The sequence below is a fragment of the Typha angustifolia genome, chromosome 2 (assembly GCF_048772165.1).
Source record: "Typha angustifolia cultivar Huaian chromosome 2, ASM4877216v1, whole genome shotgun sequence".
Lineage (NCBI taxonomy): Eukaryota > Viridiplantae > Streptophyta > Magnoliopsida > Poales > Typhaceae > Typha > Typha angustifolia.
Window position 1 is genome coordinate 1,699,088 of NC_133240.1, and position 26,548 is coordinate 1,725,635.

At 37.5% G+C, this 26,548-nt stretch overlaps 1 protein-coding gene across 7 annotated transcripts; it reads left to right on the forward strand.

Moving 5' to 3' along the window:
* The first annotated feature begins 227 nt into the window (after positions 1-227).
* LOC140772192 (oxysterol-binding protein-related protein 2A-like) lies at positions 228-24,593 on the forward strand. 7 transcript variants are annotated; one of them, XM_073114131.1, is made up of 10 exons: positions 228-743; positions 3,742-4,083; positions 6,692-6,803; positions 15,187-15,554; positions 20,224-20,379; positions 21,301-21,468; positions 21,564-21,704; positions 21,783-22,019; positions 22,121-22,234; positions 23,949-24,593. In XM_073114131.1, exons 1-10 carry the CDS (start codon positions 393-395, stop codon positions 24,120-24,122), a joined length of 2,163 nt encoding a protein of 720 aa, XP_072970232.1. In that variant the 5' UTR covers positions 228-392; the 3' UTR covers positions 24,123-24,593. The 7 variants fall into 7 exon arrangements, with proteins under 7 accessions (XP_072970232.1, XP_072970248.1, XP_072970239.1 ...); XM_073114147.1 differs by having other exon boundaries at positions 22,127-22,234; XM_073114138.1 differs by having other exon boundaries at positions 21,783-22,013.
* The last annotated feature ends 1,955 nt before the right edge of the window (positions 24,594-26,548 follow it).

Genomic DNA, 26,548 nt, shown 5'->3' on the forward strand with positions numbered 1-26,548 from the left:
AATTTTTGTAGTGTTGAGTGTAATAGAACACCTTGAGAGAATGCTTTTAATTAAAACAAAGGTTTGGTCAATATTTAAGGCAATTATCAAATGACGATTAATATTTAGGAGCATGTGGACTCTTCCCGTCTTGCCCCTAAATTTGTACGTAATTACGTCGTCTTCAATCTCACGCCCATATATAAATACCCCCCTTAAAAAAAGCCCGAAAACTCCACTTCTCCAAACCCACCTCCTATGTTTCGAATCTTTTCAATCTTCTCCCCGAAATAAGTTTATTTACGTTTTAGTCCCTCTTCTTCCATCTTTCTCTCGGAGGACGAGTTGGAAGCCGCATTTGCGATCCAAATGGAGGAATCGAGATCGAGATCAGAATTGTAGGGGGGCGACCGATGCCGGCGAGGGAGATGCACCCACTTTGCTGCATCGCGCTCGACTGCCACGGCGTCGGATGGCGGTCGCCGGAGCAGGAGGCGAGGCCGGAGATGCCGCCGGCTCCGGCGAATGGGGGAGACGTCAGCGTCGCAGGGGTTCTCTACAAATGGACCAACTACGGCCGCGGGTGGCGATCCCGGTGGTTCTGCCTCCGCAACGGCGTCATCTCCTACTCCAAGATCCGTCGCATCGCGCCGGCGCCGGAGGGACCCGCAACGGGAGACGTACGGATCATCGGAGGCGCCTCCTCCCGGCTTGTAGGCGGTGGGAGGAGGTCTCCGGAGCCCAACGGCGTCGTCCGCCTCAAGGTAGGAACAGAGATCGAATAATTTCTTTTTTTTTTTCCTTAAAAAAAATCTTTTTTTGACCTTTTCTTTAATTTCTTCTTTAATTCTAATAATAGAGAGTAATAAAGGAAAGAAGAGGTCGCGTCCCTCATCACATCAGCGGTTTATTCAGATCTCTCCTTTTGGTGGTCTAGAGGGCGATATAGATTTCTAAATTTGGGGTGGATTTAATCGTAGTTCTTTGAAAGGCTTTCCAATTCCGTCATGCCTCTGATCGCTTCTTTCGCCTAGATACCCGAGCTCTTCTCTCTCCTTCTCTCTCACCCAAAGTAAAAGCTCACTTTTGCCCATTAACTCTTCGAGTAAATTCCTCACCTATTTTTTAGATTCCATTTCTCGTTTGCAAATAAAAAAGAAACCTGTTCTCTTTTTACAAATTTGTAGGAACAAAAGTTTGAAACTTTGGGAAATGGGTGGGGTTTACTGGCAGTAGCTTCTGGGAGTGGGTCACACGCTATTGGATGTGGGTCACATCGCGAGTTAAATGGTAGGAGGAGAGGAATTTATTGGTTATATACGAATCGGAGCGGTGTGGCGGAAAGCTCAAAGCCGTGGGCTTTGGATATTGGGAATAGGACGGCGTGGGTAATTTTGGGGCCCGATTTGAATCCGTGACACGGAATTGTAGCTCTGTCTCGTCCCCATTTGTCCATGGCTGGTCGTAGATGCTTGTGTGTGGCTCTTGAGGTACACGTACCCTGTTGACCTCGTGGCGTGAATCTAGGGTTTGCTTTCGTCCCAACGAGTGCTTAGTTTTGGGTGGTAGTGATGGTGGCCTGGTTGGATCTGTAGATTTCAGGTAGTTCTTCCCTTGGCCGTTTTTTTTACACATTTTTCGTTTTTCTTTTTTAATTTTTGAGAAGTTGAGTGACATTGTTCTTAGTAATGCATGAGATAGTGCAAGCAATTTGAAGGCGATTCATAACTCATTTGGCCTGAGGAATTCACTTTCTTGCATACTTATTGTATCGCTTTCTCTTGGATTTGCAGAACAACTTTTAGTATATAGGTTGCTATTCAAATAGACAGGTAGACGATGGAAATTGTTCGATCCTGTTGACTTATTTTGTTTCTTTCAAAAAAGAAAAATGTTCTGCACAGAAATGCGCATTCAATAGTTCATTTTGGTTCTCTTTTTCCTTATTTATCTGCTATATCTTTGGTTTCTTTAGTATTTAGGTCTTCGTGACGTTCTTCATCTAGTGGTTCCACTTAGTATTAAAGTTACTGGAAATGGCCTCTGTCTTAATAGCGCTAAGGCTGCACATAGCTTGTCCTTCATCCTGCATTGGCAGGATTTTTGTGCATTTGGGATGCCTTCTCGTCTTTTCCTCCATATCAGTAGGTACTGGTGATCGTCCCTTGTTTATTTGTTTATGTGCTACAATATTTTTTAAAATCGAAGAATTGGTTGTCTTTCATGTGGAAGTGAGAGGAGAATACGGTATATAGCTGCATTGTTATTATTCTGTTGACTCATCACTTCAATCTCTTCTGTGTCCTCACACTCACGACTTATGTGTGTACCTCAGAATCTCTCATTTTCCTTTATTAGTTTTCTATCATCCTTTTTTTTAATACAATTATTTAAGTTAAGCCCAATATAGAGTTATGCATTGCTTGAAGAGGTCCTTTTACAACTTCGACTGAATTGCTTTTTGCAAAATGAGAAGCGCTTATTTGCTTCGTGAGGGCTAAGTCATGCGCTTCTTTCTCAAGCACAAAAAAAGATACCATTTGTCTTATTCAGCCTCACCATTTTGTATATTCAAAGTATTGAGTTTGCTTACTTAGGTGGTTGAGTAGGCCTAGAGAAATTATACATCCGCCGTGGCTTTGGAAAAGCTGAAAATCGACATATGACTTCCATATGAATTTAAAACATATATGCTGAAGTTTAACCAAGTTATGTTGAGGTCTGGTTTAATTCATAGGTAGGATATTTCTATCTATAGGATTTAGGTTAATTGTTTTAGATGTATGTTTAAGAAAATGAAAGAGAAAAGAGTAAAATAGAGAGATAAAATTGGATGATGAAACGTAAGAGAGGAGAATAGATGATGGCAAGACCATAAACATAAGAGCTATGGAAGGAAGGGAATGAGTTTTAGCAATATAAAATGATGGACAAAAGAAAAAATTGAGGAAAGATGGTTTATTTAAAAGAAAAATGATATCGAGAGAAGCTGAAATCTTTCTTCAAATTTATCCCTATAAAAATCATGTGGATGGTTGAAGTTTAGAACTATATTGCAAAGACACAGATATGTAGTATATGACAAAAAACCTAGTGTGTATGTTTGAGAATATAATATTTGGGTAAATTTTTTGTCAAAATAAGATAACGTATTGCGTAATGCAATTGTAGGTGGTGGTTTTCTTTTTGAAAAATCTAATCGTGAAAAGTAGTTAATTCGCTTATATGTTGAGATATATCATAATAAGGCTGAAATGTAGTTGGTGATCTGCAAAAATATCATGCTGATTTCAGACTTTTACTAGGTTGTTGCAATATTTCAAGATTATTTTAGCTTACTTTAAAGGCATTTAAACTTTAAAACTCATCTAATGAACACTATAATATATATAATCATGAATTTTTTTTCCAGTTTTTAGAATTTAAATCATATGGGCATTCATTTATTTTAGCAAACTTGTACTTTTGGTGCCATCCTCCAATATGGAAGAGCTGGAAATATATTATTGTAATTTTAAGATCATTATATATTTATATATTTGTAAATTTCATAATTTCTTATCTATGTTAAATTGCGTATGTATTATTTACTGTGTGGTCATTGAGTTCTATCCTCCCATGAGCTTTCATGATGTGTGACTAATGATGTATTGGTAAGTTAGACTGGTAGCGTACTTTTTATGTAGAACATCATTTGAAAGAATAAGCTTTCTCTTTTTTTTGTTATAGTTGATTGATTTGGCTTATTGTTTTTGTTCCTAGGTCTCTGCATTTCGTGAGAGTAAGTCTGATGATAGAAGATTCTATGTATTTTCTCCCACAAAGACACTTCATCTGAGAACTGATTCAAAAGATGACCGTGTGGCCTGGATTGAGGCCTTGATTTCGGCAAGAAGTGTTCATTCCCTGAGATCATTGAGTGAAAGGATATCTCTCATCCCTAATGACTTATCATATTCAACTGAAAGGCTTAGAAACCGCATGCATTTGGAGGGTCTCAGCGAGACACTTATAAAGGAATGCGAACAGATCATGCTTTCAGAATTTTCGGATTACAATAAACAATTAAAGCTTCGGTTTGAAGAGCATATAAATTTTTTTGAGGTATTACGTGCATTTGCATGTACAATTTTTTATATGTTTAATTGACAAATAATATATAGCATTGCTTGTTCTTTTGGCCATAACGTGATGACTCAATGGGATTCTCTTGTTGAGGAGTAAGTATGTATATAGGGTAGAGAACTCATGTCACTTTGTTGTGCTAAAAGACATGATCATATCTGGACAGAGATCAGATAGCCATAGGACTCAGAATGCTACCCAATGTTTATTAATATGCAAATTGTCTTATTTGAATACGTATATGGCTGTTGGTATTTAATCTAATTTCAGACCCTATATTTGTATATGAATTAATCTCTGCGTCCTTTTTGTTTTCTTAAACCTAATTTATCTGGAGGCAATTAGTAGTCTGGTTGCTCAAGGAAGCAAGGCCATAAAGAAGGATGTTTCTCACCTAGATATGTTAGGTTAGTTGGAGAGAGGAAAAACCTTCTTCATTTGAAATGTTGATTAAGTTCTTGACTAGCCTAATTTAGTCCATCTTTAATGAACTTCAGATCTTCTTTTTCATAATCTTTGTCATATAATCATCACTTTATTGCCAAAAGGTGCTGATTCTCTTCTAGTTCTCTATCATGCTGGTCATCATGAGATGAGCCATAGTTGTCATCAATTCAACTTGAAGTTATGTTCTTAAGGTAACCACGGGTTGACCTATTTCATGCAACATTGTAACTTCATTCGCATGTGCATTTGTATATTTTTATGCAGCAATACATTTCTACTTTTTGCTTCTAAATGTAGTCACCTCATTAATTCTAATACGCACTTAAGCAATTTCATATATCAATCTGGCGCATCTATTGCACCTTCAATGGACAATATTTCAATGTGTTAATGTAATTGTCACTTTATCGCCATAGAGACTGGTCATGGTCTTGAATTTTAGCTGATCCTGATTGGATCGGTGGAATGGATAAGGATTTAATGTATTGAAAGGCGGCCGCGTGGCGAGCGGTCACCTCACCTCCTAGTACCAAGGCGGAAGAAGGGCGCCAAGGTAGTTTAATATTTTTATATTAAAAATAAGAAATAATTATATATAATATGATATATATATATATATATATATTAATATACTATATATAAATTTATTAATAGTGTAAATTACAATCATAATAACAGAATATCATAATTTATAAATATGTATTTATATTTATATTACATATTTTATTAATCCATCTAGAATTAATAAAAGTGGGTTTGTGGGTGCATGCTAGCTAGTGAGAGGAAGAGCAAAAGTGGGTGAGCACATGGCCTTTTAAAGCTTCTATTAGGATTTAAAAACCTTCTCCTTTCTTTTTTCTGATACACCTTACCTTTCTAAGAGCTCCCATCTTGAGAGAGATAGAGAGAGTAGGCGAACACTGATGTCATTTGTTAAGCCGTCTCCAGACTTTGCCAGTCCTCAATACCACTACTCGTCATGCTGCTTGGGAGGAAGAGAAAATAACTTGAGTTAGAGAGGAAGATGAACTCATCACTACCTTAGTTGCCGCTTTCTGTCACCAACGCCGAGAGTGAAAGGGAAGAAGTAAAAGTAGAAAAAAAGAAGGAAGAAAAATTACCCCCCTTTGCTGCTACTACTATTATTGCTGCTGCTCAAGAGAGGAGGAAGAGGAAGATGAGAGATGGATTGAGTATTTGGGTTAGGGCTAGTAGCTGGGTTTTTTTTTTTTTTGTTTTTTTTGTTTTTTTTAAATTAGTCACTAACTCACTATCTATCTATTGGATAGTCCAGTTCGTTGCCTGACCCGCTATAACAACTAAGCCAGCCGCCAAAAGGAAAAGACGGGCTGCCAAATGACAAGGCAGGTTGCCAGAAAACAAATGGCAGCCTGCCATTAGCAGGCAGCCTAGTTGCATTGCGGAGTGGTTGGTTTGCTGCCCCACCATGGCAGCCGCCGCCTTTAAAAACACTGTCAGAATTAGACATAGTCTATGCCTATCTAGGTTCAAAACCATTAATTGATTGGTTCGACATGATTTTGGCCATGCGTTTCCCAATCCGGAGTGGTTGAAACAATTGTTTCACTTCATTCAATTAATGCGTCGGATCTGATTTTTTAGACTGGATCTGACTCTAATCTGAAATGTTCGAGTTTTTAATTGACAAGGTAGGCCTAGTAGACTGTTGTAACATATTAGCTCACTAGTTACTCTAAATGTTATTTTATCCTTCACATTGTAATATTTCAAATTAGGTGAAGTTCCTGTTACTCGTAACTTGGCACTTGCATTTCATTGTTTCTCATCCTAGCCATAAGTTGGTATTATTTGATAAAGTTTCAGATGGTGATGATGTGTACTTGAAGATTAATAAAAAAAGTATCCTTCTATGTGTGACACACATCCTTTTGTGTGTGTGTGTATATATATATATATATATGCATTATATAGGGGTGTATGTGTGTGTGTTGTGTGTATTTATGCAATCATTGCTTAATAATATGCATTAACAATCTTTATAAATCGGTTCTTTTTATGCATATTGGAAAACATTCTGTTGGTCTTAGAACTGGCTTCTTGTTGAAAGGTTGCATTCTTTTTGTTTATGCAAGAAAGCAACATATTATATTATATATAGGTTTTTACTTTTGTGCAGGACGTTAATGTGGAAGATGGAACAGCAATGCGGGGAAGAAGATTGCAATTGATGAGAGATGAATTTTCTAGCTCCGCACATGCAAAGTTTAGTGGTATAAACAATTCCAGTAATTTTATCTACAATTTATCTCAAATTTTGGATATATTTGTCAAAAATATGCAAATTTTACTTTACTTATGTGGCGCTTGGCTTCTTAACTATCTTTCTTATTAAGTTTGACTACACTTACTCATAATAATTTCTTGAAATCATATATTTTTTATAGTTTATCTGTATTCCTTTGACTGCTTTGTTCTGACCCCACCCACTCATCCCCCTCAAGTCAAGTCTTTCATGTTGGCTGGTGAAAATAAACGATATGCTGCCCAGAAGAAATATCCATATCAATAAGCATGATATGTATACCAGTAATTAGAATATAATGGCGTTCAGGAATGTTCAGGAATTAGAATACTTGATCATGGGTCGAATGACATAAAGATGGGCTATGGGTATAATAATGGCGTCCTTATTATAGACCTCATTATTTTTGATGGTGATGATACTCTTCCATCTCAGAACTAGCAGAAATTAGAAGAATCAGTTCTTCCAAGTTGTATATAAGAAAAATCTTTTATCTCATCTTTATATACTTCGGACAATCAACTGCAGCAGATTTTCAGTATGGTCAGTCATTTAGCTTGCATTGGATCAGTCCATTGTAAGATATCTAGTTGAAGTGTTCGTCCAACTCTTAAATATGTGATGGTCAATGTCTTTTGTTTCTACTGAATTTATGTCTCTGCATAGTCTTAGTAATTTTTTTTCAACTTGGAAGCAAAGATACTCCCATACTCTAGGTGTGTTCAGATAAGATATTAACTCGCATATGATAACCATTGGAGACTTCACAAATACATATCAGGCACTTACTAAATTTCCAATCTTTAAGAAAAACAAAATATATAATGTGACTGAGATTCTTTCATAATACAGCTTGAATACTTTCTCGAGTCTCACAAAGATGAGACAAATTGAAGGAGATTACTACCTTCATTTCTTTGTTTGGTTATGGGAGTTCTAATTTTGATAAAGTTTAATGAACTCTATTTTATGGTATAATGGCAACTCTATGACTTACTGAGCTCTCTTTTTGTCTTCTGCTTCTTAGAAATTAAAATAATACTTTGGATGATTTACTATGAACAATTAGCTATGTTGATGAGTCCATATGGGTTATGCTTGAATTTGTTTTACTTAAAAAAAAACGGTGTCCCACTGCACGAGGCTTCTGCCTATGTGTGGATTACTATTATCACATATTTGAAATACATGCATATACAACATACTGTATAGGCTCCCACCTATGCTACTAGACTATTAGACTTATTAGTTTGTTGTTTTTTTAAATTTTCCAACTGCTGCACACTGAAGAGTTATATCTTCCAGAGGTTATGCAAAGTGTCATAAGAATATGAGGTAAATTTTATTGCTTCGAAGATTTGCTAAGGATAAAGACATGGATCTTACAGCCTTAACTAATCTGGAAGCATCAGACAAAGAAATGATAAATAATATCAGTAGGATATATGATCATAATTGTTGATTTTTCATGCATTTGGCTGATAAGATATCTTCAAAGTCCTACCTTGTTCCTTTTTGAGTAATTCTAGGTACTAAATTTTTTTTGATGCATATGATCATCACATTAGGAAGCGTAGGCAACAAGAGGTTATTGCCATCATCTATCATGATATTATGTGATTACCTTTTATTTGACCGATTGTAAGTTTCTTATTAATTTATATAAAGCAGCATATTGCAATAAAACATTTTTATATAATTCTTTTTATGCATTAGGATATCACAAATATCAACATGATTTAAATATTTAATATGGTTAAGTCTCTTCTTTAGTACATGTAAAACAAGTTAAACATGTGGACATGTGATGCAAAACGTAGTGGAGAAAAAATGAAGTAGGGAAATAAGAAGGAAAGGAATGGGGTTTCACACCTCCACCCTAAGAAAAGGTTTCACACCAAAATTCTCTAGAGAACAAATCACACAAACTTTCATTAAGTTCCAAAGGAAATACAACGGGTCTATATATAGACCTACAATGGAATTAAGCAAAAAAAACACCCTACATAGGAAATAAACAAAAGACACCCTAAATAAATAAAAATCAGAACCAGATCCCTATAGGAGGGATCATCAACTATCGGCGCCTCCTGCGCTGGTACACACGCCATCGTGTCCTATCAGTGATGTCCGCATCATTCTCCCCGGGTGGGAGAGAAGTCGACTCCGTCGAGTGTGCTGCTCTGCTGCTCTCATACTGCTCTAAGGTATCAGGGTGATGCACCTCCAAATCGTGACGATCAAGCCACGTGTCATCAGATGTAGGTCGTCCTTTCCAACGTACTAGATACCGTTGGGATCCACCTTCTCTAGTTGAAATAATTTCATCATCTAAAATTTTATCAATTTCGTCTGCTGTGTTAGGTGGAATATTGGGAAGTGGAGGTAAAGAGGGTCTCTCATAAACAGGCTCATAGGTAGGCTCAGTATCTAGTGGGTTATCTGGAGTAAAATCTGGACCTTTATAAGCTACTAGATCCTCAATATTAAAAGTAGAACTGATGCCAAAATCACTAGGGAGATCTAGAACATAAGCATTATCATTAATTTTCTTGAGAATTTTAAAAGGTCCGGCACTTCGTGCATGCAACTTTTTGACAGTTCCAGGTGGAAACCGTTCCGGACGTATCCGGACCATCACAAAGTCTCCAACATTAAATTCTTTGAATCTCCTTCTTAGATCAGCTCGCATTTTATAATTAGTATTATTTTGAGCAATTCTGTTACTGATTTCTTTATGCAAGTCATGAATATGTGATGCAAATGCAGATGCAGACTCAGACAACCTATGATAATAGGACATAGGAATGAGATCTATAGGTTGTCTAGGTTTATAACCATATACTACCTCAGTTGGACTCAGACCTATGGATCTATTAACAGAATTATTGTATGCAAATTCAGCAGTTGGCAGTTTTTGATCCCAGTCTCTTAGATTCTCGCCGACAAGAGTTCTCAGTAGGTTACCTAAGCTCCTATTGACTACTTCAGTTTGCCCGTCAGTTTGTGGGTGGAAAGCAGTTGAATACTGAAGCTTAGTTCCCATCTTATGCCATAGGGTTTTCCAAAAATAACTAGTGAATTTTACATCCCTGTCTGATACAATAGTTTTTGGTAGCCCGTGCAACTTAACGATTTCGTCAAAATAGATTTTAGCAACTCGAGAGGCGTCAAAAGTTCGGGAACAGGGTATAAAGTGGGCCATCTTAGAAAATCGATCCACCACCACAAGAACGGAATCATGCTTTCGGGTAGTCTTTGGAAGTCCAAGCACGAAGTCCATACTAACATCTTGCCAAGGGCAATTAGGAACCGGTAAAGGCGTGTACAATCCTGTATTTTGCTTTCGCTGCTTAGCAAGTTGACATGTATGACATCGACTAACAAGTCTCATAACATCTCTCTTTAAGCTTGGCCAGAAAAATCGATGTTCCGTAGCTTCGATAGTTTTTGCATGCCCAAAATGTCCTGCTAAACCCCCAGCATGCAATTCCCAAATTAAAAATTCCCTTAACGAGGTGCTAGGAATGCATAACCTTCGGGTCTTAAATAGATAGCCATCCTGCAAGATGAAACCATCTATTTCTCGAGTCTCTCCATTGCTTAATAAATTGTAAACTTCATGAAAATCCGGACATGATTCATATTCAGTTTTGATTTTATCAAATCCTATTACTTCTGCGTTCATCTTTGAAAGAAGAATCATGCGACGACTCAGTGCATCGGCCGCTTTGTTGTCGGCTCCGGACTTGTGTCGCAAGGTGTACGTGTAGTCCTGGAGAAATTCGACCCACCTACCGTGTCTGGCATTAAGCTTTTTCTGGGAATTAAGGTAGCGAAGAGCTTCATGGTCAGAGAAGATTACGAATTCTTGAGGAAGCAAATAATGCCTCCAGTGGCGAAGAGATAGAACCACAGCATAAAATTCCTTATCGTAAGTGGTATATCGTTGTCTAGTTTCATTCAGCTTTTCACTAAAGTAGGCAATCGGATGACCCTCTTGGCTCAGGATTCCCCCTATACCAACTCCCGAAGCGTCACAGGTGACCTCAAAAACTTTAGTAAAATCGGGGAGTCGCATAACAGGGGCTGCCACCATTTTCCTTTTGATTTCAGTGAAAGCTTTAGTAGCACTCGCTGACCACTTAAATTCACCTTTCTTGAGGCATTCTGTTATTGGAGCCATAATGGTACTAAACCCTTTGATGAACCGACGATAGAAGGTAGCGAGTCCATGAAAACTTCTCACGTCTCTTATGGTACGGGGTTCAGGCCACTCTTTAATAGCTTTGACCTTATCAGGGTCAGCAGACACTCCTTCAGATGAGACAATGAAATCCAAGAAAACAACTTTGTTTGTCAAAAACGTACATTTCTTAGGGTTTGCATACAATTGCTCTCTCCTTAAGACAGCGCAGACTTGACGAAGATGATCTATATGTTGCTCCCGAGATCGACTATAGATAAGGATATCATCAAAGTATACGACTAAAAATTGTCCCATAAAAGGTCGTAATATTTGAGTCATCACTCTCATGAAAGTACTCGGAGCATTAGTCAAGCCAAAAGGCATAACTGTCCATTCATATAACCCATCTTTTGTTTTAAACGCAGTCTTCCATTCATCACCAGGGCGTATACGAATTTGGTGATAGCCACTTTTTAAATCTATCTTTGAAAAGATCGTGGCCCCTGCCATCATGTCCAGCATGTCATCCAGACGAGGAATGGGGAAACGGTATTTTACCGTTATTCGATTAATAGCGCGGCTGTCGACGCACATACGCCAGGTTCCATCTTTCTTTGGCGTTAACAAAGCGGGAACTGCGCAAGGGCTTAGGCTTTCCTTCAGGAAGCCTTTTCTCAATAACTCGTCAACTTGTCGTTTTAGTTCAGCGTGTTCAGTTGGGTTAAGTCTATAATGAGGCAAGTTAGGAAGAGATGCACCCGGGACGAAATCGATAGCATGTTGAATATCTCTCATTGGTGGCAATTCATCCGGGAGATCCTCTGGAAAGACATCCGAGAATTCCTCAATCACAGCAGTGGCTTCAAAAGGAATCGATTCACTAGGCTCATTTAGAGTTTCTCGAGCCACAAGAATCAGAATAGGAGCTCCTTTACTCATCTCACGTTCAATACCTCTCGCACTAATCAAGCTGACTTTATTGTCGGAGTGGATGGGATCAGAGTTCTTTTCCATCTTACCACCTCTAGGCTGTGATGGAAGAATCTTGATTTTCTTACCCTCATGTTCAATCCCTTTTTTTTTTAATCTTTTTAAATTTATGCTTGCTAATTTAAATAATGTTCTAACCTAATGGAATGCAGACGTCTCCTATATTTAATCCAAATACAAATGTCTTAATCTAAATGATATGAGATGATATGCTATGCAATCAGGAAAATTTTAAAATGAATACTTAATTGAATTTAGATTTTCTGTTCAGGAGGTTCAAAGACTAATGTCAACACTAAATGGTTTTTAAACAAAAGTCACATTAATAAATGCCAAACCCTTTAAATTTCTTTCCAAAAATTAAGATAATGCTAATATTCTATTTGGCACTGTTCATCTCTTAATATCAGGACTAAAGCAGATAAGATTTCTATGTAGTCTCTCCCTCACTATATGTGGACAACAGGAATTGATAACAGTTTAGAGATGATACTAAAAAAGAATGACCCAAAAATATTTAATACATTGAAAAGATCACATACCTGACCATCTGAAAACAAAAAGAATTGAAATTAACTAATTTGTCTTCACCCTTTTCTTCCTCCTCTCACAACGTGTCCCTGTTCATGTCCGGGAGGGAGTGGTCAGCAACAGTATCGGCGACGTCGGCGGCAAAGTCCGGGACAATGGTGGTCGCCGTTGACTACGGCAGGGAACGAGGCACGGGAGATCACGGCGCGGGCGTCGGCGTCGTCAGTGATGGCTGCAGACATCAAAGGAATGGCGTCGTCAGGTGGAGTGACGGCGTCAGGTGGCGTCGTCGGGGCGGGGCAGAGCCGGGGCGGCGTCGTCGGGTGGAGTGACGGCGTCGTCGGGGCGAGGCAGAGTCAGGGCAGCGTCGTCGGGTGGAGCGACGGCGTCGGGTGGCGTCGTCGGAGCTGCGCTAAATCAGGGTGGCGTTGGGGCAGCGCCGGGGCGGCGTCGTCGGATGGAGCGACGGCGTCGGGTGGCGTCGTCGGGGCGGGGCAGAACCGGGGCGGCGTCGTCGGGGCGAGGCAGAGCCGGGGCGGCGTTGTCGGGGCGAGGCAGAGCCAGGGGCGGCGTTGGGGCAGCAGCGACGGCGTCGGGTTAGGATTTTGGTGTGAGGTGAGGGGAAGGTTAGGGATGAAGTTGGGTAACGGGTTGGGAGGAAATGATTAAGGGGTTGTGGGTTTAGTCTAATAAAGTTTGGGTTTTGGGCTAATGGGTTTTGGGTTTGGGTTTGATGGGTTTAATGGGGTTGGGTTGGTTTTAAGTTAGGGAGGGAATTTGAAAATTGGAAATATTGGAGGGATGAAAATTAGGATAGATAGGATTTGTTGGGATGTTAGAGAAGAAATAGGAAATTTGGTAGGAGGTTTAGGGGAAGAAGGAATTGGTTGGGATTTAATAAAATTAAAAGCAAAAATGAAATTTTCGAAAATTTGAAACACTGATTTTTTTTTTTTTTTTTTTTTTTTCACAGCAAAAGATACGTGCTGTTTCTTTTTTTTCACAGCAAAAGATACGTGCTGTTTCTTTTTTTTTCTTTTTTTTTTTCTAAAAACAAATAAAAATAACGATGGAAACTAGATAATGCAACAACAATCAAATTTTTTAAGGATTTGGAATCTTACACGGTAGTGATTCCTCTATGACAACAGATTTTTGTTGTTCCTCGTCGATGGTAATTTCTTTGCTCGTTGTACGCCGTATTTCTTGACGTTTCGGTGTTCGTGGAGCGATTGGTCGTGCGAAGAACAAATGTGGAGCGGCGTAGAACCCGGGAGGAGGGGTGTCCATAAACTAGGATCCTTCGCTCTGATATCAAAATGATGCAAAACGTAGTGGAGAAAAAATGAAGTAGGGAAATAAGAAGGAAAGGAATGGGGTTTCACACCTCCACCCTAAGAAAAGGTTTCACACCAAAATTCTCTAGAGAACAAATCACACAAACTTTCATTAAGTTCCAAAGAAAATACAACGGGTCTATATATAGACCTACAATGGAATTAAGCAAAAAAAACACCCTACATAGGAAATAAACAAAAGACACCCTAAATAAATAAAAATCAGAACCAGATCCCTATAGGAGGGATCATCAACTGTCGGCGTCTCCTGCGCTGGTACATACGCCATCGCATCCTATCAGTGATGTCCGCATCAACATGTCTTTGACGTACCTCATTGCTTGTATCCATTTCATACTGCTCGTCCCATGTTTGGGAAGGTCAATAAAACAATTTTTGCATCCCCTTAATGTTTACTGTCAATCATGATTTGCTGTCTTCTGACCTATTGGATTCTGGGCATCCCATCTGTCTACTTTATGTTTGACAATTCAATTCTTTGTAGCTAATCTTGCCCAATTTGAGATTGACTTGGATCTTCTTTGTTTTAATTGTGAAGAACACTATGCTTTTTGGGATATATGATTTGATGTTGTTTATTCAGCTCATTAGTTCATAGCTCATAGTTCAGCTGCAATTTTTCTTCAGTTTTAAATTCGGCATTGGCCTAATACTGGCAGTCTTTGACTTATGCTACTTTACATAATGTGGTTATTCTCTTTCTGAAGAGGTCCTTGACGTTCACTGAACTATACAATGGTTTGGCAGAGTCTTTTTACCTACATGATTCTGTCAGACCACGATTAGGGTTGTTTGTTATCAGTGGCTTTCTCATCTGGCTGTATGTAAATTTGATAATACAAGATGAGAGATATTGGAGTATATTACCTGTACCTTTGACAGATTTACTTATCCAGTCTGCATTTTCTTTTTTCAGTACTGGCTCATTGGTGTACTACAGACAACTTTTGCCTCATTATATTGTACAATCTTAAGTTCATTTGATCTAAAAACAATCTGAGGACACTTTTCTTAGGCTTTTAAAAGGGACGTTTATGAAAAGCATTCTAAACTTCAGCTTTTCAATTTTAAGTTGTAATAAATGGCAACTTTTCTCATTATGATGTATATTTGCTGTCAGTTTTGTACTAATTGCATTTATGTTCTGGGTTTTCGTTTTTTTTCTTCAATTGACTCATTTTCAATAAAATAATCCACTCACTTCATTCCATTTCTTCACTTGATGTTTGATATATACATGTTTATGTGTATTTGATATTCCCGTGTTTCTTGATGTTATTCAGAGTATAGCACGACAGAATCATCTGATGATGTTGAAAAGCAAGAGGCTGATGAATTATCAGATGAAGATCAACCATCTTTCTATGATGCAATGGAATGCTTTGCTGACACTTCTGATATGAATGCTGAAACAGAATGTAAAGTTCGTGATATGTTTCCGCATATAGAAAGACGTAACAAACTACCAGAACCTCATGAGAAAGAGAAAGGTGTTAGCCTTTGGTCGGTAATAAAAGATAGTGTTGGGAAGGATCTGACACGTGTATGCCTCCCAGTTTACTTTAATGAACCCCTATCATCTCTTCAGAAATGCTTTGAGGACTTGGAATATTCATATCTCTTGGATGAAGCTTATCAATTTGGAAAAATGGTGAGTATCTCATTTTATTTTGTTGACCTATATATAGAATACTTTTGAATTCTTTTTGAACATTATGATCACTATTTGCTCTAAGGATGGCCGTGCCTACTATTGGCCGGCACGACATGGCATGGCACGTGCCGTGGCACTTGTCAGCCATGCCGCAAGTGAGAAGAGAGAAAAAGTAGCTACTCACCTTCACTCTTTGACCTCACCAAGCTTCCATCATCGTCGTTCGCATTGCTGGAGCTCGTCAATGAAGGCGCCGCTCGACCGATGTGGGTGTCTTAGCTCAAGGAAGAAGAAGATCTTGGGCCAGTTAGGGCGAGTGAATAAAAACTTACATTGCAGGTTTGGACGACAACTTTATTTTTTATTCACCCGCCCCGACTTGCCTGAGGTCTTCTTCCTCCTTGAGCTAGGTCATCTGCATCGGTCGAGCGACGCCTTCATAGACGAGCTCCAGCAACGTGAACGACGATGAGGTCGGCAGTGATAGAAAGCTCGACGATGAGGTCGACGGCGAGTGGATCACCCCTAGGAGGGGTGCTGTGTGGCGCCCCATGTGTCGGTATGCTGCTGGCATGGTAAGTGCCAATCAGCACAACCATTGTTGATTTGCTTTCAGAACTCTTTATTTGAGGTATTATTAATTCTAACAAAGATATAAAACTTGAAATTTGAGGGCTGTCACTCGATGTGACACTCTGGCTCACTGTGGCATCCAAGAGATCATGAGTTCTAGTAATGGAAGCGGTCTCTTTGATAATAAGGGTAAGGCCTACGTCTTCCCTCCTCTCACCCCGCATCTGCGGGAGTATGCACTAAAATCTTAAACTTGAAATTCACATAATTCTATTGAAAATTATTGGTTTATCATTTAAGAATCATCTGTTTTGTTTACTGATTCTGGCCATGCAATATAAAAAGTTTTTATTGTTCATTGGATGCATCAGTTATAGTTGATTCATGGAAGATATTTCATTAGCATATTTTCTGACATTAGGTTTGCACTTTCATGGTGTCAATGAATCACTCTATAATTAATTAGTTGCTTTTGATGTTGTTTGGAAATTGAGGATAATATGTTTTGTGATATGATATGGCTTGATGATCAGAGTGTCTTAATGAAAGATAGAGCTTTCATAATGTCCTTGGCAATTTTCTATTCTATGGAGTTGCATGTGTGTTGCAACAATTTGTGCTGTGGTGCATATAATCCATTTTCAGTGCATAATGTAGTCCTCTTACTTTACCTTCTCACTTATATCTTAATTACCTAAAGTGGGACTCAATATTAATTCCGTAATAGGAAGGTACATCTTAGGTGGAGCATACTGGAAGAATTTTTTAAAGTGGCACGAGAAGCTTCCATTTTCAATACATAATTTCTCGTTTCTCTCTCTTTTTTTTTTCTTACATAATAATGATATCCTACTGATGTTAAATTAGTCATCCTCAGTAAATCTATTATCTTTAGTTATTTGCCTTTTGTTTGTTGACATAATTGACTTTTCAAGCACTGTGAAATTTTCATTTAAATCTATCTTTTTTTTATTAAAGGGCCGTAGCCCTTGTCTTGTTGAAACTTAAAAAACATTAATCTCCTACGAGATTAATGCACAAAATCATCACCTCCAGGTATAAAATAGAAACTCCAATAAAGAGAACAAAACATACCACTGAAGTTTCAGGAGTTTTATCACCACCTACAAGATCCTAACAACATCCAAATTAGACTAGCACTAATTTTATGATAATAAAACAGGTTGACACAAACACAATTATACAGAAATAAGCTCCTCACCTTCCATACATCACCATCGGCGAGTTATAGCTAACAACCATGAAACATTTAATCCTCTCCACACCTTCTTGCATCAGCTTCCTTGCTTTCTTCATATAAAGGCACCACAGTTTAGATCAACTAGATTCTCCACATCTTCTTGCATCAGCTTCCTTGCTTTCTTCATAGCTTCTTCAACTTGGATTTCAGCCCAACATAGGAAGAGGCCCATTACTTTGTGAGAAACTCTCAAGTTTTAGAACAGTTGTTGAAAATTTTATTATTCCTCTCTAGCCAAATAGGCCATAACAAAGCACTCAACCTAATCAACCACCACTTAGAATTTCCTTTCTTCACTTGAATTTTTTTCCCTTGAAATCAATCTCTTAAATGCTTTATTCTATAGGTTACTCCACATTCTTGTTTTCATTTTACTCATAATTTGTTTCATATAATTAACATCATATAAATAGATGATCCACATATTCATCTTGAGTACAATATGTACATTGACTAGTACTTGACCAACCTCTCGTTCTCTGGTTGTCTCTAGTCAAAAATTTGATTATTACATGCTAGCTAAAGGAAAGCCCTCACCTTTAAAGGTATTTTCAATTATCAAATCTTGGCTAGTCTTTTTGAGGTTACCCTGCCATTATTCAAAAATCTGTGAAGTGATTTCACTGTGAAATAGCACTCTTTTCTAACCTTCACATAGCAAACCTTCACATAGCTAAATCCCTATTTCTATTCAGCTGTATATTATTGTTAGTAATCTAGTTGATCATGTTTTGTTCCTCTAAAATTTGTTCCATTAAACATCTCCAATACTTAAAACACCATTTTTGCTCATCTCAAACCATGGTTCCTAGTTTCGGACGATCCCGAGTGGGATTGGCCGATACCTGATTCATTTCGGGTATCGGCCGATCCCGTCCGAGACGAGCATGGGTGAGAAAGAAAGGGGAAAGAAAGAGAGAGAGAGAGAGAGGGAGCAAGAGAGGGAAAGAGAGGAAGAGAGAGAGGGAAAGAGAGAGAAAGAGAGATGGAGCAAGAGAGAGAGAGGGAGAAAGAGATAGAGTTTGTGGGTTGCAGCAGTAAGAGGAAGAGGAAGGAAGAGAGAGAGGGGAAGAGGAGAGAGAGAGACATGGAGAGAAAATAAAAATTAAAAAACTATGGGAAAGAGGTGGTAGTCGGTGAGGGAGAGGGAGAGTTTTTAAGGGAGTGTTTTTAAGGGAGAGAGTTAGTAGGGCAAAGTTAATTAGGGAGAGAGTTTAATAAGAGAGTTAGTGAGAGAGAGTTTAATAAGAGAGTTTGTGGGAGAGAGTTTGATAAGAGAGAGTTAGTGAGAGAGAGAGAGAGAGAGTTATGATAAAAAAGAGAATTAGTGGAGAGAAGGTAAATTTTTTTTTTAATTTGTGTGGGAGAGAGAGTGTGTGAGTGGTAGAAAGGGGGAGAAATAGAAATTGAGAAAATAGTATTTACTTTTTAGTTTTTAGACTTTATATATGAATAATTTATATTTATATCTTAATATTATTTTTCTAAAAATTTAAGAATTTTTCTGTATTTTAAAAATTCTTTTAAAATACAGGCCGATACCGCCGATACCGCCAATACATATCGTTTTTACAAATGGCCGATTTCGATCCCGATTCCGATACTTAGAACCTTGTCTCAAACTTTTTTTAAATTGTCACATTTTCCTCCCATGTGATTTCAAATATTTGAGGAAAATATTTAGCTAAAGGATAGTTCCCAATCTAAATATCTATCCAGAATTTAATTTTTTTTACCATCTTTATACTTCACTGTAACCCAATTCTAAAAATTTAAACCTGTTGCATTGCACCTCCCCAGAAAGGAGAAATTCGTATGGAATTCTTCAGTTTAAAAGACTCCACCTTAACCTTTTTATAATAATTGTATCACTATTGAAGCTTACAATTGATTCTCTAAGTTAAATAATCTCCACCACCATTTAGTTAGTAGAGTTTCATTCAGCTCTTTTAGATTAAGAATACTCATACTACCAGATTCCTTTCTCTTATAGACTTTATCCCAGTTAACCATAGCAGAACCATTCTTCTCTAATTGAGTCCTATGCCACAAAATTTCCTCCTTAGTTTGTCAATTTTTTTCCTCACCTATACAGACATATTAAAAAAAGCTAAGTAATACAAAGGAACTACACTCAAAACTGAATTAATGAGAGTAATCCTCTCACCTAAGGGCAACAATTTTCTTTTCCAGCCTACAAGCCTGTTTTCACATTTTCAATCACAAGCATCCGGTCTTCTTTACGCAACTTACTGTTATGCAGAGGCAAACCCAAATATTTAATAGGTAAACTCCTCTTGACAATTTAAAATCCTCGTCAATGCTCGACCTTTTCTTTAAGCCACTTCCCTTTCCTCAACCTGCACAAATAGTAAGGTATCATCAGTATTTTGCAAATTGATCATCCTATTTGGTACTACATTGCAACCCAAACCTCTTATCAAAACTTTTTGCTTAGCCTTTTACAGCATCCTATTTAATCGATCCACAGTTAAAACAAAGAGATAAGGAGACAGTGGGTCTCTTTGTCTTAGACCTTTCTTACATTTAAAGTAATTTCATTTAAATCTGTCTTTATTTTGGTGAATGTCTGTTGATCTTTACTATACCTTTATAATATATTTTTTCACTTAAGCATGAAATTCTTATACAACTATAGATTCTTATAAACTCAAGGCTTTTTAAAACTATCGATTTCTTTTTCCCATCTTGTCACTTGACAAGTTCTGAATTCTTTTCAGATGGTATATATGGTAGAAAGCTATCTTGAATTACTTGCACATATAGATCTATACAGTTTCTTTACACTTCCTTTCTTTCTTATGCTACTAGGGGAACAGTCTCATGAGAATTCTGAAAGTAGCTGCTTTTGCAGTATCTGGATATGCCTCGTCTGATGGAAGACCCTGCAAACCATTCAATCCTTTGTTAGGTGAAACATATGAAGCTGATTTCCCTGAAAAAGGAATCCGTTTCTTTTCTGAAAAGGTCAGTTATTATATATGATGCACCAAGTTGTGCATTCTCTTTATCTGGGGCAACTTATACCCTTTACTTGTTACTATTGCATCATAATCAATTGGCATCAAATGTAAGGTCCAATGCACTGCCATATCACTGCTTGAAACAAAGTTTCTTTGATGAATAGGTTTGTAAAAGGAAGTATAATAGATCTTGACATCTATTTCTTTTACCAGATATAAAATATCTATTGCATAGGTGTAGTTACACAAAAATGTCAAAGGTACGATTTTCATCCTTTGTTGCAAATAACTAATATTTGGACATACAACTTCTCTGCCATCATGTTTCATTTTCTGGATTTGTCATGTATTTCTGTCAATGACTGAAGCCTTAACTGTGAGTGTCAATATGTGTTGAAATAAGTTTTGAGCTTTACATCTGAATGGTTTGAACTACCTGTTAATGAATAGCAAATGAGAGTAAGCCTTAGTTTTGCATTATTATGATTTACTGGACAAAAGGATAGGAGAACTCCTGGGTAAAGGATTTTACAGGTTACAACCATGTCACACTCTAGCTTACAACAGCCAAAAAAAGAAAAAAGAAAAGAGAATTAAATATTTGAAGCGTTCACATTTTTGACAAATGAAAACAAAATAATTTGCTCTTCTTTAACTCTAGCTTACAACCAGCTGAAGGAGGCATGTTTTTATCACAGAATTACTTTCATTCTGTCTTCTTTAACAATGATAGAAATGTGAAAACTACAAACTACATAGTTACATATATATGTATGAATGTATGTATGTTTTTTCAACTCATATGTCAATAGAATAATGACCAATTGAATTGAAATTTCTCAAATTTTCTTTCAGGACTGTCAACTTGCATCTTCCTTTTCTCTTGTTTTACATCAAACATTTTGTTCATCATTTCCAATAATAGGTTAGTCATCATCCCATGCTGATTGCATGCCACTGTGAAGGCAAGGGTTGGAAAATGTGGGGCGATAGCAATCTCAAATCAAAGTTTTGGGGACAATCAATTCAACTAGATCCAGTTGGTGTTTTGACCCTGGAATTTGATGATGGTGAAATATTTCAATGGAGTAAGGTAGCTACATTGACATCTCATTTTAGGTTTTACAGTCCGGAAGTTTCTTTTTTCTTCGTATCTCCCTCTATCATCCATATGCTTTAAAATTTCAGGTTACAACTTCTATATACAACCTCATCCTTGGAAAAGTGTATTGTAATCACCATGGAACAATGCATATAAAAGGGAACCGGCAATATTCATGTAATCTCAAATTCAAAGAGCACTCTTTTCTTGACCGTAGTCCTCGTCAAGTAAGAACGAAATACCCAACTTTGACTTTTATTGTAATTTATTCTCTTTTTGTGATTTATAATAAAATCATCTTGCAGGTTCAAGGGTTTGTTGAAGATCTGATTGGAAATAAAGTTGCGTCCTTGATAGGAAAATGGAATGATTCCATGTACTATACTAGTGTAGATGATATTTCCAAGCCTAAGAATCACAATCCAATGCAAGGTGCTTCTTTACTGTGGAAAAGGAATAATCCTCCTGCTAATCCAACTCGGTACAACTTGTCATCATTTGCAATCACGCTAAATGAACTGACTTCTGAACTGCAGGTAAAGGTGACAAACGGAATCAACTCCTTAGACCTATTTGTTCGTCCTTATTCATTATTATTTTCTGTCCTAGTTGTCTGATCCGAAATGTTTGATCACGGATTAAGGAGAAGCTTCCTCCTACTGATTCAAGACTTCGACCAGACCAGCGGCACCTCGAGAATGGGGAATATGAAAAAGCAAATGCAGAAAAGCTAAGATTGGAGAAAAGGCAACGAATGGTATGCCTTCCTCTTTCGTGAATCTGAGACAAATATAGATGCACATAAACAAGTTTACATGTGGATTCTAGTTTCATTTGGTCGAAGCATTGTTTACAAGCCGAATGTTGGATGTTTGGAATCAATGTTTTAAGGTGAGGGCTGTTACGACCCAGCCATGAGGGCCGGAACTCAATTGCATTGAGTTCTGTTCCTTGAGGTGGTTAGGGGTAATTACTTCCTTTCCCCCGGCTAGTTATCAATTTATATTTAGCTTTTATTTGCTTATTCGATGACTCTTATAGTTTAGATCCTGTGTTTGGTGCATTTGTTTTCTAGTCCTTTGCTTGTGTATTAGTCATTACTTATGTGGACGAATTGTTGCTTATGTGGATTAGTCGAGCTCGAGCCTGTTCGATCTGGCTAATCAAGTCTAGTAGGTTTAATTGTTTATTAGAGTTGTAATTGATTAGGCTTAATATTTAATTGATGCAGTAGGGCTGGTTTGAGTCGGTTGGGCTTAGGCCAAAGTTGGCTAGGTTGACCAAGTTGAGTCAGGGAGCCACTTATAAATGTTCTAGTGTGGACCTGAGTTAGGCACGATTGGATTATTGAAGCCCTAGCTTGTCTATCTTTCATCTATCTTCTCCCTCAACCTCCCTCAATCTAGCCAACAATCATTGTTGACCGAGCTCCTTCCCCTTCTGCCTAGTTGCTTCTTTCGACCCTAAGAAACTATCCACTTCTCCTTCCTATTCTCTGTCTTGCACAATACCTCGACCTACCTTCACCAAACCTAGCTGAGTTCCATCACACCCACTGCTCAGCCCTCACTTTGTCGATCCATTTTGATAGATTTGATTCTCCATCTTGGATCTATCAAATCCTAAAATATTATTTCGATCCATCCTTTGAATCTCAAGGACCTTCTTAGCTTCGAAGGTTTGCAGTAGACCTAGCTTCCAAATCTGAGATCGGATCTGAATCAGAGATCATATTCGGACTTGCATTGCTCGAGGGAGTTGGAAGACACCTAGGGATCGCTATTTGAAGATGGTTCGTAACACAGGCTGCCATATATGGCAACTGACTTTTATCACCAGCAAATATTAGTTTTTTAAAATAAGTTTTAATGGATGGGTTTTCAAGAACACCATTATAGGTGTCTCCCACAACCATTGATGAGGATGGTGGCATCCTTTTGCAGATGAATGCAGGTGAAAGCAGGTGAGCAGGAAAAGGTTGAAGGATGGTGGTGGAGCATGTGTAGATAAGGTTGTGGGTGGCTATGTAGAGGTGAAGAGGCTATGGCAACTGTGCAAGTGAACTGGTCGAGCCATGGGGCTTAAAAGGTGGTGCGAACAAGTAGAGGGAGTCTGCAGTGGTGAGCAGAGCAATAGAGAAAGCTGGTGATAGTGAGATGTTTAGGCTTGCCTGATCAAAATCTAGCTAGGAAATAGGAATTTAAGGTTTTCTTGTTGGTTATATAATGGTGACTGGAATCCTATATATTTACATGCTTAGCTAGGCTGAATTTGACATTTTTGAAATTAGAATGTTTGTATTGTTAAAGCCGCCCAAGAATTTACTCAGCTAAGTCGAAGTGACTATATTCAGGCTTAAGACTATGCTGTGCGTGATGCTCTATTCTTGCACTTATATGTCATTGTGGTATTGCACAGATTATATTTCTTATAGTAGGGTATTTACTGTCTTTTTTCATCTTATTCTACAGTCGAGGCAGTTGCAACAAAATGGATGGCAACCCAGATGGTTCCAAAAAGATTCAGAAGAAGGGACATACCGTTATATAGGTGGATACTGGGAAGCAAGAGAGCAGAGTAAATGGGATGGCTGCCCAAATATATTTGGGGAGGTTTTGGATAATGTGAATGCTGCCCCCCACTGAATAGAGAAGCTCAACCACAGAGGTGAGATTTGAAAATTATTCAACCTTTGCCACGACCATCAGAGTTCTCAGCAGTGGTGGCGACTAACTCATGGTCACCGAAGGTGGCTCTGTTCTGGATTCCACGAAATCAGATTGGGTTGGTGAGCACAGAAAGTTGATATATCTTGAAGCTAGATAGCAATTGGTATTATTCATTCATTCACTTACCATATGAGCATTTTACTTATGTAACCTGCTGTAGTTGCTGTTCCATTTTGGTGCCACCAAGTCACCTCAAATACCTTCTTTGCTTTCAAATTGTTCTTTGATCTTAGAATTGTTATTTGCCATGAAAAGCAAGCTTTATAGAATTTCAAGTTACGTTGGTCAAGGTTCCGTGTGTTGTATCTCAATGATATTTTACTGGTCCTCTTGTTGAAGGCATTTTGACATGTCCTTGAATTGTATAAAGTAGGATCATCCCTTCAATTACAATGCATGCACACAAACTTTGTGCGGAAAAATTTATACTCTTTTTTATGAAAATCTTTTTGGAAGAGAATTGGATATGTGAACCCAGTGATAGTCTTTTACTAAGTTCATGACATCAAGTCTTAAATGAAAGGGTTTATAAAGCCTTTCATAAAGTAGGGTCATCCCTTCAATTACAATGCATGCACACAAAGTTTGTGCGGAAAAATTTATACTTTTTATTTTTTAAAAAAAAAATTTGGAAGAGAATTGGATATGTGAACCCAGCGAAAGTCTTTTACTAAGTTCATGATATCAAGTCTAAATGATAGGGTTTATAAAGCCTTCCCTTCTAGAATAAGGGTAGAATAGGCATAATTATTTTAATTTTTAATACTAGAAGAAGAGAACTAATATTAGTATAAGCTATTATAATATTTTAGTTCAATACTAGTAGAAGGAATAATAATTATATTTAATGTGATATAAATTTGATACAAAATACTCTTGAGTCGATGGGAAATAATATTTTAAATTTTCTTTTTGCATTATACGAGTATGTGAGGTTATAACTCCACAATGTGCGGGTACGTGGGGTTATAGTTCTACACTCAGGTATTGGGGGTAATATTTTGCACTACATGAGTATACGGAGTTATAACCCCACCTTCACATGTGCGGGGTAATACCCAGCGCTGTGCGGGATTATAGTCCTGCATATAATCTTGCACTCGGGTGTACACAGAAATACTCTCCACTGTGTGGGTATGTAGGGATACATTTGGAGAGGTGAGGAGATAATAACTGTAGTTGATATGATTAGTAATTATGTGTTGTTATCTCAAAAGGTAAAATTATACTTTTGGGTTATCAATATATAGTTTTTAGAAAGTTTTATGGAATAAGATGAGAAAGAACGTTGAATTAGTAGAATAAAGTAAGATGTTGTTTAGTTATTACATCAGAATAAAGATGTTTATTCTAGAATAAGTTTATTCCTATTTTATAAATGAACAGGGCATTACTTTTTGAGTTGAGTTCTGAGTTTTGAAGTTTTTTAAGTCTGTTTTTGTTAGGATTTGATTTTTGCGGTTCTAATACCAATTGTTAGATAGAGTAGTTCTATTCTTACCGAAAAATAATTTGATGCAAACCTTGGAATTCAGCTCAATCCAAAAGACCTAACAGAGTCTATAAAAACGTTTTCACTTTACCTTCTTATTTGGATATGAAACTACACCCCACAAACTGTCTGTTGCTCATTCCTCTTTTTATCAACCTATTTGCCAACAAATGCTGGCATCTCTAAAAAAAATTGTAACAATTCATTTTTTCATGAGTGCTGAGGAATAATTTTGTCAAATGCTCTTTAATACCTAAGAGAACTTTGCGGCTTAAGTAAACCATATACTCTAAAGTTAAGGGTAGTTATGTTGGATCATAGTATCCAATGTTGGGCAAATATGTTGGATTAAGAATTATTTCACAATCTATGTATTCATTAGGGTGTGGTCTATAAATATATAAACTTATTTAGGCAAAATTATAATCATTGATGGATTGATTATAAAATTTACAAATAAGGAGAGTGTTAACTTTCAGATGCTTAAGAGCTATTAATTAGGTTGATTGGTTCTCAAGGACAAGATAATGAAAAGACAGAATCTGAAAGGTTATTCAAAGATATACAGATTTGTTGCCTTTTCTTTTTTGATACCATCCGAGAGAGGGAGAGATGAGAGATCTATAAGAAAATTGGAGAGGATTTCTTAAGGGCAAATATTAAAGTTTTGGAAAATCTATTTTCATGATTTGAAAATAATAGCCTTTTGCCATTAGAGGCGAGTCATGTGCTCATGAGGAAGGTTGGCGATTTCTCTAAGAGATTGGATTTATCCATGAAAACTTTCATGGATTTAGGTATAAAATTTCACACTCAAGTAATTTATGATTCAAGTATACTTTAGCATAGA